General features: G+C 34.3%; 1 protein-coding gene and 2 non-coding genes across 3 annotated transcripts; all 3 read right to left on the reverse strand.

Moving 5' to 3' along the window:
- Nucleotides 1-12,112: 12,112 nt before the first annotated feature.
- Nucleotides 12,113-12,184, reverse strand: LOC131615402 (small nucleolar RNA Z105). The gene has a single exon (XR_009287816.1). It is a non-coding gene; the product is annotated as a small nucleolar RNA Z105 (small nucleolar RNA).
- A 59-nt stretch (nucleotides 12,185-12,243) lies between these two features.
- Nucleotides 12,244-12,334, reverse strand: LOC131615453 (small nucleolar RNA SNOR75). Its single transcript, XR_009287862.1, has one exon. It is a non-coding gene; the product is annotated as a small nucleolar RNA SNOR75 (small nucleolar RNA).
- Nucleotides 12,335-13,183: 849 nt separating this feature from the next.
- LOC131614011 (uncharacterized) lies at nucleotides 13,184-13,966 on the reverse strand. The gene has a single exon (XM_058885642.1). The coding sequence runs from the start codon at nucleotides 13,964-13,966 to the stop codon at nucleotides 13,184-13,186; it is 783 nt and encodes a 260-aa protein (XP_058741625.1).
- Between the last annotated feature and the right edge of the window lie 3,208 nt (nucleotides 13,967-17,174).

Genomic DNA, 17,174 nt, shown 5'->3' on the forward strand with positions numbered 1-17,174 from the left:
ATCCATTCTTTGTAGTTTAGAGGTTCAAACAGCATTATTGGGTGTCTTATCATGTTGGTTTAGCTCGGGTGGTCTCCGATTGTACCGACAAACACGAGAAGTTTCCACTTGTTCTTCTTCTTCCTTGTGACCCATTACAATGGTTGGGTTTGTATTTATATTTTTCCTATCTTGTATGTATATTTGTTGATCTTGGGATCATTTATATATTCGCTTTACAAATCATCATTGTTGTTGTTCTTGATCTTTTTGCTTAAATGCTTAGGATTTGTGTTGTTGTTGCAGAAATAGACATCATAAATCTTGATTAGGAATGATATATGTTAGTTTCTAGGTTTCAGACATGGATTTAGAGCTAATAACTGTAATGGGTGTCGAGTTTAATGCCTCCGTGTGTTTGTGTCGGTGGAGAAATCGCTGATATGAATAGTACGGTTGGGCTTTCGGCGGTGTTTCAGAAATGGACACTGATGTGGCGTCTCGAATGATGACTGGTGAGTTTCATACGTATTTTGAGTGTGTTTTCGCTAAGAACTTCAGATTTAAGTATTCAACGGGTTGAGTAGAAATATGATTCCAGAATGAATTCTCTTAAGCTGCAATAGATTGTTTAATTGCTTTTATTTACTTTTCCCGCATTTTACCTTCCGCACCCAATCATGAAACATAAAACGCGAGATAGTCGAACGGTAGTTTTTCTCTACCATCTCCATGGACTACGATACGATATAACCTATATCACCCGGTAATAAATAATACATATTACTTTTTGCTTGTCGCTTTATCGCTCCAACAAAATGGCGTCGTTGCCGAGGAATGGTTTTGAGATTAATCGCATTGTGATGGTTTCATGTTTTAAATTTCGTAAATATGTTCATATCACATATTTTGTGCATATTCTAATACTTGTTTATTTTTGTATATTGATACATGTTTATGTTTTCATACTTGTACATGTTTGTGTGTTTGATTTTGTTCCTCTTTACTTTTGCTTTTTAGCAAGGTGAAGTTGGCTAAACAAATTGAACTCGGATAGTTCGTAAATTCTAAATCTTCACTTTTCAATTTTATGGTGTCATTTTTTTTACCTCCCCGTTTCACTTGGGAGGACGGCACGCCGGACCCTTCACGCGAAATTTGGAAGGAGAAAGGTGCCCTTGTGGGATGAATTTTATTTCAGTTCTTCCTACGATAGCACACGAACTTTGGAAGGAGTTTTCTAGGTGTGGGGATTTCACCTAATCAGATGTTCTGGAGTCCGGGAGGTCGGTTATACATAGGGAAGGTTTTAAGCACCCTACATATCCGTAGTACTCTACGGGAACCTTCTCTGTGTTTATGTGTTTGTGTTTTCTTGTTTCATTGGGAAATTTTCTCCTTTGTGTTAGGAGAGAGAATTGATTTGAAAGACAGATGAACTGACTGTTTTTGGTTTTTGATTAGCTCGCCGAGATTCCTTGTGAATCTCATGCTTACATATCCCCAATGGAAGTCAGAGCTTTTTGTAGTTCGGGGAACTAATTAGGGAAATGAATTGATTTTGGGTGCCTTTTTTGAAGATCAAGGTTGAAGCTTGAATTAAATCTCTGTTTACAGTAAGGATACACGAAGTCATCTTTACAGAGAGGTATTTCTAGTATTCACCACAAACATTTGAAGTGACAGAAAAGAGGGGTTCGTTTCATAAGAGAGGGACCTTACTTGTGTGTGTGCAAGTATGCCAGTCGCGATCTCTTGAATGAAGGAACGATTCTCAACCAATTTAGGAAAAGGAAACAAGTCTGGGTGTGTGTTCCTCAGAGCATGCCTTTCAAAATCCTAAAAGGGATAATGTTTTAAAATTGAAATGAAAATGTTTGTAATTTTGAATGTGGTAAAATAGGACAAATATCTCTTTATAGATATAAATCATGTTTATCTACTGTATGAAAGATTTGAATTTGACTGACTTGTATGAGGCCCAAGCTTGAGGCTTAAAAGAGTTTTGATTAACCCTAGGAGATGACTCAACTGGGGATTGACTTTGACTGAAGAATTTTGTGTTCTGTATGAAGCCCAGAATTGTGGCTGACTCTAATTAGAGAGTGTTTGTTTTATTTGAAAGATTTATTTGGTGTTCTGTACAAAGCCCAGAATTGTGGCTGACTCTATCTTGGGAGACATTGTTTTCTGCCTTGTACAAAGCCCAAGGTTGTGGCTGACTTAGTGGGGAAAAGATCCTAAGGGTTAGGAATCTTTTGACACAGTAAAGGATATTTATATGCCTTGTACAAAGCCCAAGGTTGTGGCTGACTATGAGTAGGGGAAGATCTACTAATTTGGGATCTCTTGACTTAAAGGAAAATATTTGCCTTGTACAAAGCCCAAGGTTGAGGCTGACTCTATTAGTAGGGTTACTCTGTTGTGTAGAGATTGAAGATTGACCCTACTGGGGAATTTGCTTTCATTAAGCAGGGATGGATGAATGAAACCCCAGAGTTGAAGGTTGATCTTACTGGGGAATTTGTTTGAATGATTGAGACTGACCCAGGGTTGACTTTACCGGGGAGTTTTGAAGGTTTGAAAGATGGATGATGGAAGCTAACCCTTTCCAGAGAATTTTATGAAATGAATGATTGGGTAGCATTCCATTGATATGAAAGAGATGAAAGGATTGATTTATACTTCTTGTTTAAAGCCCAAGATTAAGGCTGACTTGGCAGGAAGTTCCAGATGTGGAATCTAGACTCTACTAAGGAGAAGACTTACTAGAGATTGAAGATATGGGTGACAGAGACTGTCCATGTCTCTCATTCTAAAAGGTGAACTCAATACTGAGATTGAGACATTCTTGGCTTGTTCGAAGTCTGGTTTGAAGAATAGAAGAATCTCACCAGGGTAGGCTAAAAGGTGACTAAAGACTTGTTCATATGTTTATAAAAAACCTGATGGGTCCTTGTATATAAGCTCAAGAGAAAGCTGTGAATATGCTTTTAAGAAGCCTATGGGTCCTTGTATTGTAAGCCCAATAGGAGGCTAATTGAGGGTCCTTGTTATAGCACAAGAGAAAGCTATGTTGGCTTTGAACTTAGTTTGACTCTAAGCAAATGGGTAAGAGATTTCACAGGGAATAATTCCTCTTGGGTGGATGTGTCCTATTTTTTGTTCTAAGGCTTTTTTCAAGATGTTTCACCGGTAATAATTCATCTTGAGGTTGAACTAAGAAAATCTAATTAGGAAAGAGCCTTCACCGGGAAGACATTCTCAATCCTAGGCCATATTCCTATAATATATATACAGTTTATTTGTCCTAAGGTTTTTCTCAGACGGAGTTCTAAATAGTGTATATACAATTTATATTTGACAGGAATTTAAATGAAAGCTGTAAATTGAGAGCTGTAAATTGAAAGTTGTAAAGCCTAACCTGGATGAAGAGGAGGCCTTTGAAATATGTATGTACAAAAGGGGTTGGGACTTAGACTCAAAGAGAGGCCCGTGTGAAATGGATTTGAAGTTGTTTTGAAAACAGATTGAAAGTGTGTTGAAAACAGCTTTGAAATGTTTTTGTTTTGAAAACAGAAGAAGTGAAGATGGACACTAGGTCACATAGGTATATGAAGAGTTTTACCGGGAATAATGCCTTTCATTACCGAGAAGAAAGTTTTGAAAACAGATGAGGAATTTTCTGTTTAAAGATGATTTGAAATAACTGTATAAAAAGAAAAAGGTGTTGGGTCTTACACTCTCTAATATTCAAGAGGCCCAAAGATATATTTACTGTATATAAAAAAGGGGTAAGGACTTACACTCTATTAGAGGCCCAAAGGTTGACTGTTTATGAAAAACAGTTGATTGAAAATGAAATGAAATTTAATTGATTACTGTTGTGAAAACAGTTGTTTGAATGTATTTGAAAGTTTGAAAATAAAATGAATAGGGGTTGAGACTTACACTCTATTAGAGGCCCATGTTTGATTTGAATACTGTTATAAAAACAGTTGAAAGATCTTGAAAGATGCAAGGTTTTGTTGTTTGAAAACCCTAATCGTCTGTTTAATCGAAGGTTTGAAGACAGTTTGAAAAATGACAAAAGTCAACTTAATTAGGGTAAAGACAAATTCTATACCTAATTAAGACCTAAATGATTAGGTTTTTATCACAAAATATTTACAAAGTGATTAGATTTTGAAAATTCAATGAAAACATGTATTAAAAGTATTTAAAAGTACTTAAAAACATACCATTTTAAACCTAATAAAAATATATCAAATAAATAATATTTTTGTAATTTTTTTGATTATTCATAAAATAGATATATTAAATAAAAAATTGTGTGAAAAATCAAAAGAAAGTGATTTAATTTGATAAGTGAATTAATTGATTAAATTTGTGAAGAAGTTAAATGAGAAAAGTGGTAAAAAAAATAGGTTTTGTCTCCACCAAGGCTTGAACCCACGCCCTCATGACCAACACACAAAACCTGGCCAATTGAGCTACACAATTGGTTTGTGAAACATCTGCGCGCATTTTAATATATTTTGAACAGGCCCAGAAGTTCAAAAATGCGCTCGTACGAACTTCATCTTAAACCTCCAGCTTTTGAATTTTTGAATTTCTAACTCTCTCGTATCTCAACCAAATCCAAAGATGTAAACATGGATTTTGCTCATTTTTGAACGAGGATCATGATGGTGTTCTTTAATTTCATTTATTTTCAGTGTAACTTAAAATTCAAACGTATGAACACTAAGAACCCTAAAACTGAAATTTAACATGAAATGATGTATGCGTATGATATGATGCAATTGATTGAGGGTTAATGATCCTCAAAGGTGCAGAAACCAACTGGTAACCTCATTTTTAATTTATCATGCGTGAATTATGGAGTTTGAAGTTCATGAAGCTTACCTAAAAAATGAAGATCGAGCTTTGATCAAAGTGTGTTACAGAGCTGCTGCAGCGATCCAAATAGCTTCAGTGATTCTCCAGGAAGGTGTTGAAATGCTTAGCTTGGGTTAGAACTCCATAGAACTTCTTGCTCGACCTCAATTGATGTGGCTCTGAGTTAGAGGTGATGATGATGATTCCTTGGTTACATAAGTGTTCCAGGTGTTTGGATCACTTCTAAATAACCCCCTTGTTGTGTTTGAATACTTACTTTCAAAGGAAGAGCTCTAGTTTGAAGAATCCGAGTCTTCTTGCCAAAGAACCTTTGAAAAACATAAGCATGAGGGAGAGAAGGAGAAAGCAAGATTTCTGTGTTGCTTTTGTATGTTGAATACTGAGGATGACTGTAACGCTCGGAAATTCGATTATTCGCTTAATCTAGACATTTGGAGTGTTTAGTGAAGTTTTCGTATTTTGAGACGATTTAGTCGATATTAGTTCGGGATAGCGGATTGATATTTAATCAAGAGTTTTGATATTTTCAGTATTAGAAATATTATTGGAATAATATTTGAAGTTTTGGGAATTTTTTGAGTAATTAAGATTAGACCAGAAATATGATATAATTGGTTGAATTTAGATTGTTGGTGTTATTTAAGAGTGTATTTGGAATTATTAAATTAAAGTCGGATAGTCTGAAAATAATATTAAGAATAATATTATTTATAGTTCGGAAATTATTATATTAATGGAATATTATTCAAAGTGATATATTGGTCATTTCGGTTTATTATCTTAATGGGCCTAAATTAGTTTGTGAAGAATAATAAAAAGCAAGTGAAAGACTAAGCCCAATTGGAATAATAAAACTAGGGTTTTAGAGATTTAAGAGTAGTGTTTTCATAATGAGAAAAGAAGAATAGAAGAGAAAGAGGCAACTTTTGGAGGAGAAGAACAAGCTTAGAGATTTCATCCATGGTGTTAAATTGAAGATGCAATTAGAGACCTATTGAGTTGCTTCTATTTAAAAGGTAAGGGTGGGGTTCTCTTTCTATAATGGGACTTATGAAATCTTGTATGTTTGGGATTTGGGGTTTAGGTCATTGCATTTACTGTGTTGTGTTAACCGTTGCTGTTTGAAATTGTGACTGAGTTTCATAAGTGAATATTGCTGTTATTGGATGAATATTAGGGGGGTTGTGTTTCTGAAATATTAATATAGTTCTAGGTGTGAAATTGAATAGGTAATAATGTAAATCTGGGTAAGTATGAACATAAAACAAAACAAAAAAATTGCGCCATGATTCGTGGCGGCCGACAGCATGCTTTGACGGCTAGCATGGCCACCTCCACATATTTAATGTAAATAATATCAATAAAAATGTTATTACATGAAGTTGTCATATTGTGTGATGTCTTTTTGTTTTATTATTGCCTGTCATTTTTACTGGATTGGACTTTGAGTAGTGGAACATATTCTACTCGTTGGTATTTGAGTGGGGAGTCACTTAGGCCATGTTCCATTATTTTCTTTTATTTTATGGCTAGTATGTAGCTTAATTCACTTGCCATGTTTCTAGTATTGTATCTTTTTGTTAACTTGGGCAGCATCTTTATATAATGATGGTTTCATGAATGACATTTAATACTTACAATACTAAGCAGTAATAGTAAAACAGTAGGACATGATTAGTGAGATGCAAAATAGTCCGCCCGGTCGAAATTGCCGAATTAAGCGGTATAATTAGTTGTCCGGAATTTGATGAAAATTTACGTGGTAGTTAAGTTTAATTAGTACATTAACGTGGTGGTGTTCTTTTGTCGAAATTGTGATGTTAATCGGTCGATTGAATTAATGGTTGAATTAATCTCCATTAGTCTATTTAATTGAAAAACACTTAGACTTAGATTAATTATTCGGTTTGTCGGTAAATAACGGTACCTTGGAAATTTAATCGAACGAATCGAATAACTGGTAAAGAATAGAATTGTATCCGAATTAACCGGTTGAGCGGTGTTTTTACTGACTTGGGAGTATAACCCGAAAATCCGTAAAGTCGTGAATATTAAGGATTTTACCGGAAATTAGATAACTTGTAGTGACGCGTGATGTATCCGATTAATTAGAGAGTATTAGGTGAATAATTTTGGTTAGTTGATAGTGGATTAGTGAGTTAATTAAAAGACTAATTCATAGAGAATTATGAGGCTAATGTGAATTGACTTAATGTGTTGATTTGTGATAACGTGCCGAACATGATGACAATTGTGATGATCTTGTTTATATTAGAATTGTATAATTGCGATGATGTGTCGAAACATGACGATGTTTGTGATGATTGGTAATACGTGATGTTGTATATATTTGTGATGATAATTTTGTGACTAAGTGAAGATGAAATATTATGGTGGCGTGAGTTACCTCGTATAATGGTAATTGGTTGTGATGTAGGCGTATGCCTCGTAGTGACGTGTGATTGTGATGAGTATGTGGTGTATGTCTTGTTTGTCGAGTCACATTGCATATGCATACTCTGTGACGGCCTGGATTGGCAAATTAGTGACGAAGGCTTATGCCTTGTGCCTCAGAATTGGGCAATTGGTGACGGGGGCTGAAGCTCCGATTGGTACCGCATGCATATACATGAGTCATGTCCCATGTGTCTTATGTGATTCATAGTTGTGACGTTTTGTGACTATATCGTGTTTGTATATTGTGACTTGTTAAATGATGGAAGTATGTGAAGATGTGAATTGATGATTTTGTGAATAGCATGATGATATCAATACTTGTGAATGCGATTAACTGAACATGTCTTGTGTGACTTATATGTGATGTATCGTGAATTAGCCTGCAAAGTAAATGAATGAGATTTATATGTAACTGATGTTAATGTGATTTGTGGTGACTTGTTGTGAGATGTAAAGTATGTGAGATTTGTGAATTAGTGAAAGCATAAAGTGTATAGCAATATTAATACTTGCGATGTGATGACTTTATATGCCTGGATCCTAATATACAATTTATCATGCACTCACTTATATGATTTGATATCTCACCCTTTTCTCTTGTTCGCCGTTGCCTTTATATTGGTAACGTGCAGGTGTTCGGGTATGAAGATTTAGTAGCTGTTTATCGAGTCGGTTGTCGCTCTGATACGTAGCACTCGGGGGGGATGATTTATGTTGTTTACCATGTTGTTGTTTATTGATTTATCTTAGCTGAAGATGATGTTATTGATTTAAAGATTTAGAACTATGATTCCGCCATGTTCTAATAAAAGAAGTTATTCTGTATTGAATGGTATTATATGCTGAGTATCTGTTTAATTGATCAATGAAGTGCTATGTACCCGCTAAATGCGATGATATGATTTGTTGTTAAATGAATATGTGACGCCTCATTTGTTTGTCAAGAAATTTTTAAATACTCTGATATTTTCCGCATTATAATTTCCGGGTAGAAATGGGGTGTTACAATGACACTTCTATTTATAGGCAAAGAGCTCAGTGCAATTGAAGAGAGCGAGCTTGCTTAGTGAGGTAGTTTTGGTTTCTTGGTCATGAAGAAATGTGATAAGTATCCATATGCAATGATGAGCTCTTTGATACCACTCCCTAGACATCGGTTTTGCTTGATCTTAGGGGACAAAATTGATGCAAAAATGAGCTCTAACTGGTTAGGAGAAGATTCCTTTGGTGAATCACCACTTGGCCATAAATTCTCAAAATGTAATCATTACATAATCACATGTTTTGGTTTTTTGGAATATTCTCAAATATTTGTGCAATGATGTAATTGATTCCATCCCATCTCTTATGGTATTTCCGAAGTTTAGAGGCATCAATTAGTGTAGGCCCTTGCATAAAAATGACCAAACAAAAATTGGTCATGATTTGTAATTTCACTTCATGAGCCTAACTTTGAACAAGCATAACTCTTAGCTTAAAATGGAATTTGGAGAAGGTTGAACACAATTTGGAAAGCCCTTGATATGTACTTCAGTTCATTAGTTTGGAGTTTCCTGAAAATCATTTGGGAAAATTTTGTAAAATGGGCCTGAAGTTGGAAGAAAATTAGGTTAAAAAAAACACTTAGAATTTTACGAAGTGTTTATAACCTATGACTTTCAAAACTTAAATCTCTCAAATGATTGATCTTTTGCAAAAAGATCCACTGTGAAGAGTTGTTTTATTTTTCAAGATCTACAGCTTTCATGTTGGGAGATTTTTGAGTGTGTAAGCAAAATTTCGAGTTCCCAAAATGCACTTGAAAAACCCTAATTTTGACTTTTGTTGACTTTTTGATCCTTGATGTATTTTCTTAATTTTCTTTTGTCAAATAACTTCAATAATCATATGTTGATGATATTGATCCTTAAAAGTCATGGTTTGATCCAAAATCTTGAAAGTCAAATGTGATCTTGTACAGTTGACTTTTCTAGATGAAGTGAGATCTTGGACTTTTGTGATGAATCAAGTCTTCCTTCTTAGATGAATGAAATGAATGGATTGTATTGAAGTATTTGAGGTCTTGGAATCATGTTTTGAGTAGTGGAGCCATGTCCTGATTAAAAGCTGTCTAGGTGAATTAAGTCAAAAACCATAATTGTAGACCAGATGGAAATGATGATTATGGCTTCTGAATTAAAGTACAATTCCCATTGGATATTGTCATAGGGATCATTTGAGGATGATTAAACACTTTGAGTGATGCCCTGGAGCTTTTTAGGGTTTCCCTAATATAGGCCCTGATTTTAGTCCTTGATAGGCTAAAAACACTAGTTTGGTAAGCAAGAGACTGCTCTAGGTACTTGTCTTGAGTTGATGAAATGTCTGGAGATGTGACATCTCAGAGGGTCAAAATTAGGGTATGACATATGCCCCTATTTAAGTTTCTGTCATCCAGAGGGAGAAAGATTGACATCTTGGTCTCTTCTGAGTGAATGAGACTTAAATACCAAAGAATGCCCGAATTTTGGGCGTTCCTGAGATGTTGCTGCGATAATGAAATGCTCGTGTATGACTTGATCCTGTTGTCGCACTCTGCGGGGGATGAGGAGACAAACTCCTTTGAAAAGCGTCATGTGAACTCTGGTGAATGGATGGTAATGTATAATGTGCGATCCATCTTCTTTGACTAAGTGATGTTGCTTAGAAAAAGCTAAATTACCTCCCCTCGTTTCGGATTTTCGATCACGAAACTGGTCTCAGTTGTTATTTTGGACGATATCTCAGATATAGAGAAAATCTCCAAGGGTCTGATTCTTCATCAAACTTCTCAACAGTATTGGTTGGAGAGATGCCATCTGATGATGGATAAGAAACTTATCATACTTTCCTTCAATTTGATGTCTTCGAAGGAATGCCATATGATTATGTGTCCTTTTGAGGAGCTAATGACTATGTTTGAAAGTGGACGAACTGTCTTCAGGAAGAAGACTGCCATTCATCAATTTATGCCGGGGAGTTAATGAACTGTTTTCCAGGAGGAAAACTGCCAACTGCCATTTATCGACTCCTTGGGGATTAAACAACAGACAAAATGTCCTTCTTGAGAAAGACTGCCATTTGTCGACTACTAGGGGAGCAAAATATGAACAATCTGTCTTCTTGAGGAAGACTGCCATTTGTCAACCTCCCGAAAAATGCCAAAAGTGAACAAAATAGCAAGTAGCTTAAAAAGTTCTTCCAAGGTTAACATTGTTCTTCAACGAGACATTTGTTTTTTTTGGCGTATCTTGCATCATGGAAATTGAGTATGACAAAAAAAAAAAAAGTTAAAGTCACTTTTCACATTCTATAGTCATGTTAGCAATTTGAATTTCCATCTCAAAATTGAATTATCAATACAATATTTACAAAATAAGAAATCTAAAGAATGATTTAATAAATGAATTAACATAGACGATTGAGAACTCAACAACAATAACATATATTAAAGAAATCTTGATATAATAAAGTAGATCGAGATTATTTCTACCTATTATCATATTATTAACACTAAAGATCTTTAGAAAGAAAAGGAAACCATAGATAAAAATTCTGAATCGATTCGGACTTTGAGATGTTGAAAAAGAATAGAGATTGAAACTTTGTTGAGGTTGAAATATGCGAGTCGTTAATTTAATTGTTATATAATTTGAAATCTTTTCATTTATTAAAAATTATTGTTATTATAATTGAATTTTATTCAATTTTTAAAAATAATTTTAGATACTAACATTTAAACTTTAAAGATAAAACTCAATTGTTATTAAATTATTATAAAACATTATAAGATTTAAATATTTTTATAAAAAAATCTATAATATATCTAAAATATATTATTAATTTTTTAGTTATAATAAAAATTAAAATTTGATAAAGTTTATTACTATTTAAATTAAAATATTAGATATTTCTATTTGACAAATATGACATTTTTATCCTAATTTTAATTGCCAAAGTAATTATAATTACAAATTTTTTATTAATACATAATAATAATTTTTTATTATAATTTCATTTTTTTAAAATAATTAGAATAAATGAAATTAATCTAAATAATTATAATTAATTTTTTTATTAATATATAATTTAATAATTATAATTAATTTTTTTAAAGAAAAATAGACCCATTTATTAAATTAGAACCCAAGGTTGTATTAATAAAAATAAAAATATAAGGTTTAAAATTTTTTAATTAATTATAATTAAATTAAGTTTTTTAAATTTTTTAATTAATTATAATTAAATTAAGTTTTTTATTAATACATACTTATACTTTTTTATAATACAATTTATAATTATAATTATTATAAAAATATAAGGTTTTAAAATTTACATGCGGCCTTACATTTTTTTAATATAAAATTTTAAATAACAATTAATAAAATTAATAAAAAATAGAGAAAAAAGGGTGATGCACTGGCAGTGTAAATATTTTTACACTACCTCGTATCCAATTAAATCATTTTTCATTACCTTTTAACTCATAAAAAAAACAGAAAAACACGAACAAAATTCATTTTTTTTAATATAAAATTTTAAATAACAATTAATAAAATTAATAAAAAAAACAGAAAAACACGAACAAAATTTAGTTATTTTTCACAAAAATTACCAAAATCTACATACTAATGGTAAATTGATTATAATTTTTTAAATCCATAATCAAATAATTCAGTTGCAGTTGTTGTATATGCAGAATTGAAATCAGTTCTACATACAAAGAGATAAAGAAACGGAGAAACAAAATTGACACTCAGAATGAGTAGGAGGATTGTTTTAATCACATGAATTCATATGACAATAAAATCATTCATCATTGTGCCTGAATTTACAATAAAGAAAATTCAAAATAAAAATAAATAAAATTGAAAGAAAAGAGTGGAATTCTCTCAGACAAATGCCTCGTTTTGTCCTCATGATTATTTTAGAATGGAAATTTCAATCGGACTCGTCATCGTTTTAATCATCACTGAGAACTCCACAACCGGTTCTGAAAAATTGATTGATTTGTAAAACTATAAATAAAAACAAAATTGAAGAATTGAGAAATTAATAAAGGGAAGAAATAAAAAAGAGTGGAAACAAAACGGTGGCTATGGTGGCTATGGTTCAGAGCAGATGAAGAATAGGAATGGTTGTTTCGATTTTATATAGGCGAGTGAATTTGTGAGAGGGGATTTAGGGTTTGAATGGGCCTCGTTCAAATCTCGTTGGGCCTAAAAAGCTTGTTACGAAGAATTGGATATTTAACACTGAACAAAATCTTGAAATTGCAGTTTTGTCCCTGACGTTTTTTATGAATTAAAAACTTAAAAATTCTCACACTCCACGTTTTTTAACATTTTCCTGCTTGAGGATATTGAGGAGATGAGAGAGAGAATTTGCGTGAGTAAATGAGGAAAGTATGAAGAGGTTTGTGTATCTTGAGTAAAAGAGAAATCTGAGAAGGAGAATTTGAGGATGACACAAATAATCACACTAGCTGAGGATCTGTGGACGGTGGAATAGGCAAGCAAAAGCGGTAAACCAATTTCCCAACCTATCACGTGGGAAGAAGAAGGGGATGCAAGAAAAATAAATTATTTTTTATTAATCAAGGAAAGGAAATAAATATATTTAAAATATATAATCAAATATTTATTAATCACAACAAAGATACACAAATCGAACCAATTACCTCGTTACACAAGAATATCTATAAATGATAATCATTATTTTTTTTATAAGCAAGAAATATCATTTAGAGAGTACTAGGGATACTCTAATCCCGCTTACAAGAGAACGAGGAAATGCTTGGAAACTAAACATTACCCACCAACTGAAACTATCCTTCAAAAAACAAAGGATTTTTACAAAAATCGTAATAGTCACACTTGGAATAGGTAATATTACCGGCACAAGACCATTTCCAAACCTTAAATTTGACACTCCAACCCAAGTCCGAGGGGCAAGCTTTAACGTTGTTGAAGACTATATCGTTCCTATAACACCACAAGCTCCATAGAACCGCCAACCAAACCTTGCTAGCGAACCCATTCTTGATTCCTTTATTCCTGCATTCCTGAATCCAGAGGCCCAAGCTAGAGACCAATTCCCCTCCTAAATTCGCCGATACATCCAGCCAATCAAAAACCTCCAACCACATTAATTTAGCAAAGGTGCAGCCCAAGAAAAGATGGTCACACGTTTCTACAACCTCCGCACAATAAACACATAGAAGATTATTAACAGAGAGATTAATACCTCTAAAAGATAACTCCTCTTTGGGTGGTATACGATTATGCGCACATCTCCAGCCGAAAGCTCTAATTCTTTGAGGGAACGGGGCTTCCCAAATCACCGAGAAACACGAAGGAGAAGAATTGCTCCATGCTTCCCCAAAACGTAACAAAGCCAAAATATCGTATTCGCTTCTTGTTGAGTAATCTCCCTCCGAATTCGGCATCCACACTATGGAGTCAACTGTTCCAGCCACCGGACTGAAACGCTCCAACAGGGAATGCAGCGATTGCAGCTCCTGCCGCAGCTGCTGAAACTGCCCCTCCGTCGCGTTTGTCTGAATCCCTAAATTACCCCACGTCCAACCAGCAGTTGACCACTCTCCCATGTCTGCAACGTTCGAATCTTTCATCTTGCTAGCACGAAACACGGCCGGGTACTGATCCTGCAACTTGCCTGCAAAAAACCAGCAGCTACTCCAAAAAGTCACATTCTGTCCATTCCCTAAAACAGCCCTATAATTATCAGTAAGAACAGGGGCAACAAAGTCCGATTCCAAAGACAAAATATCGGACCACCAAGTAGATTTAGGCTTGTGAATATCCGCATTGCAAAAAGATAAGATCTGATGATTCAATCTTCCGTATCTAGCCGAAAGAACACCGTACCAAAGAGAATTAGTCCCTTGCAAGATCTTCCAATGCCATTTGAATAAAAGAGCCGCATTGAATTCTTTTAAACTCTAAAAGCCAAGACCCCCTTTCTCGATCGGTAGACAAAGTGATTCCCACCGAAACCAATTCACCTTCCTCTTCTCCGCACTAGATCCCCACAGAAAGTTATTTTGAATTTGCTCAATAGCTTTACAGATCTTTCCCGGCGCCTTGTAAAAAGATAGTTGAAAGATCGATAAACTAGACAAAACCGATCTAATCAAAGTAATTTTTCCGCCTAGAGATAAGAATCTCCCCTTCCATAAAGCACGACGCTTCTTAATTTTGTCGACTAGCGGTTTCCACCAAACCACCCTTTTATGATTAGAGCCTATTAAAATGCCAAGAAAAGAGAAGGATTTCCCTTCAATTTTACATCACAGAAAATTGGCAGCAGCATGAATAAAATGCTCTGACAGGTTAATGCCGATGATAATCATTATTACTATTTATTTATAACTTAAAAAGAATATTTATAACTTTAAATATATATATATATATATATATATATATATATATATATATATGGAAGAAAAAGAGGATTGCTAATTTGTAATTCCTTGTGTCAAAGCAAGTTGTTACTCGAACACAAGGTGTGTCGAAGTATGTAGCAGCTTGTTACACATAGATTTGTTTTAGATCTAGATAGATTTGATTTAGATTTAAAATAAATTTTATTTGATTTAGTTCCAAAATAGGTATTTTGGACTTTTATAGTTTTGGGCTTTGGCTTAGGGAGAAAGCTAACCTAAATCTATAAATAGGGAGTAACCCTCATTATTTTGTAATCAATTCATTAACTTGTATTCATAGAAGTTGCAGTTGCAAGTGAATAACATAATTTTCACAGTTTGTGGGCAGAGAGAAACTCTGCAGAAAATAATTTCTTCTTCTCTTTTAATTTCCGCAAACCCTAATCCTACTTTTGTTCTTATTTTCTTCATTGTCATCTTTAGCGATAAGGAATTACTCGAAGGTTTGAGAGTCTAATTCCAACATCTGGTATCTAGAGCTCCGGTTAATCGATTCAAGGCAAGAAGAATGGCAATGGCAATGAATCATCCGAATGGGCATTTTCCAGCAACACAACCAATTTTGAAAGGAGATAACTATGAGAATTGGTGCAAGCAGATGAAAGTTGTATTCTGTTGTCAAGATCTTTGGGATCTTGTAAAAGAAGGGATAAAACCTCTTGCAGAAACTACAAAGGAGGAACAAAAGGCTGCACATAAAGAATTGAAGAAGAAAGATTATTAAGCTCTCTTTAAAATCCATCAATGTCTGAGTCCAGATAATTTTGAAAATGTTAGTGATATAGAATCTTCAAAAGAAGCATGGGAGATTCTTGAAAAATCTTTTGGAGGTGCAGAAAAGGTGAAAGAGGTGAGGTTACAAACTCACAAGAGAACATATGAATTGCTTCATATGGAAGATAGCGAAAGCATAATTGATTTCTTCACTAGGGTTACGAAACTAGTGAATCAAATCAAGATATATGGAGAAGTGTTAACAACAAAAGCTGTTGTTTCGAAGATTTTTAGGTCTTTGGCTCCTAAGTTCGACCACATTGTGGTAGCCATAGAAGAGTCGAAGGACTTGTCGAAGTTGACAAAAGAAGAGCTTCAAGGGACGCTTGATTCTCATGAAAAAAGAATGGCTGAAAGAGCTGCAGGCAAGTCGAAGAGCGATGTGGCTCTGCATGCTCAGTCAGCAAACGAAAAGAAAGGCAAAGGAAGCTGGACTGGAAATAAAGGTAGAGGTGGCTACAACAATGCGACTGGTCGAAATCAGCAAGAAGGAAATTGATCGAATCAGAGAAAGCCCTCTTACCAAGGTAACCAAAGAGGTGGTGCTGCAGGTAGAGGAAAAGGTGGTGGTCGAAAGCCTGACAAGAGTCACATTCAGTGTTTCAACTGTCAGAAGTATGGTCACTATTCAACAGCTTGTCCAAAAAAGAATAAAAGTCAAGAAAGTGATGCAAAGCTTGCAAAACAAGAAGAAGAAGAGATGTTACTGATGGTAACAACAAAAGATGAAGATAAATTCAAGGATCAATGGTACTTGGATTCAGGATGCTCATCACATATGTCTGAAAGAAAAGATTGGTTTGTCAACATAAAACCCTCAATGAAGAACATGGTGAAATTTTCAAATGACAATACTCTAGCAGCTGAAGGTATTGGTGATGTAATGATTACGAGGAAAGATGGAAAGAGGTCAGTAATTTCCGATGTATTGTACATACCAGGCATGAAGAGCAACTTACTCAGCATTGGGCAGTTGGTCGAAAAGAACTACAAGGTTTCGATCAAAGACATGTTAGACGCTAGGCTTAAGGATCTAGAGGGGGGTGAATAGATCTCACGGAGTTTTTCGGACTTATTTCAAACTTAAGCGAAAGCGGTTCTGAATCGACTTGCGTCTATTCTGGACCACTATTGCAAGGGTAGTATATGTGCTAGAACCACAAGATAATTGGGATTAACAATGAAAGGATATGTTATCGAATCAATTCGTTACACTAAAGAAAATTGATTAACTTCTAATTTGATAAACTTTGGTTTGCAATGCAGTAATAATGGAAGAAGCGAAAAGACAAACACTTGGTGATAATGTTCAAATTGATAGTGATTCAATGTGGGGTGAATTGTGATGTTTATGCAAGTTCTTAATTCACAATTTTAACACTTGAATCGTTTGTCAATTTGCAATTATAACCAAGTATGAACAGAACGTAAATGAAAAGATAAAAGCGACAAGAACACGATATTTGTTTAGGCAGTTCGTCGATCGTCCTCGCTACGACTACGTCTGCCCCCAATTCCAAACTGAAATTGGGAAATCTTCCATTAATGTTGAAAGCAGTTTGTACAAAGAAGATAA

Source organism: Vicia villosa, linkage group LG6 (genome assembly GCF_029867415.1).
Source record: "Vicia villosa cultivar HV-30 ecotype Madison, WI linkage group LG6, Vvil1.0, whole genome shotgun sequence".
Taxonomy (NCBI): Eukaryota; Viridiplantae; Streptophyta; class Magnoliopsida; order Fabales; family Fabaceae; genus Vicia; species Vicia villosa.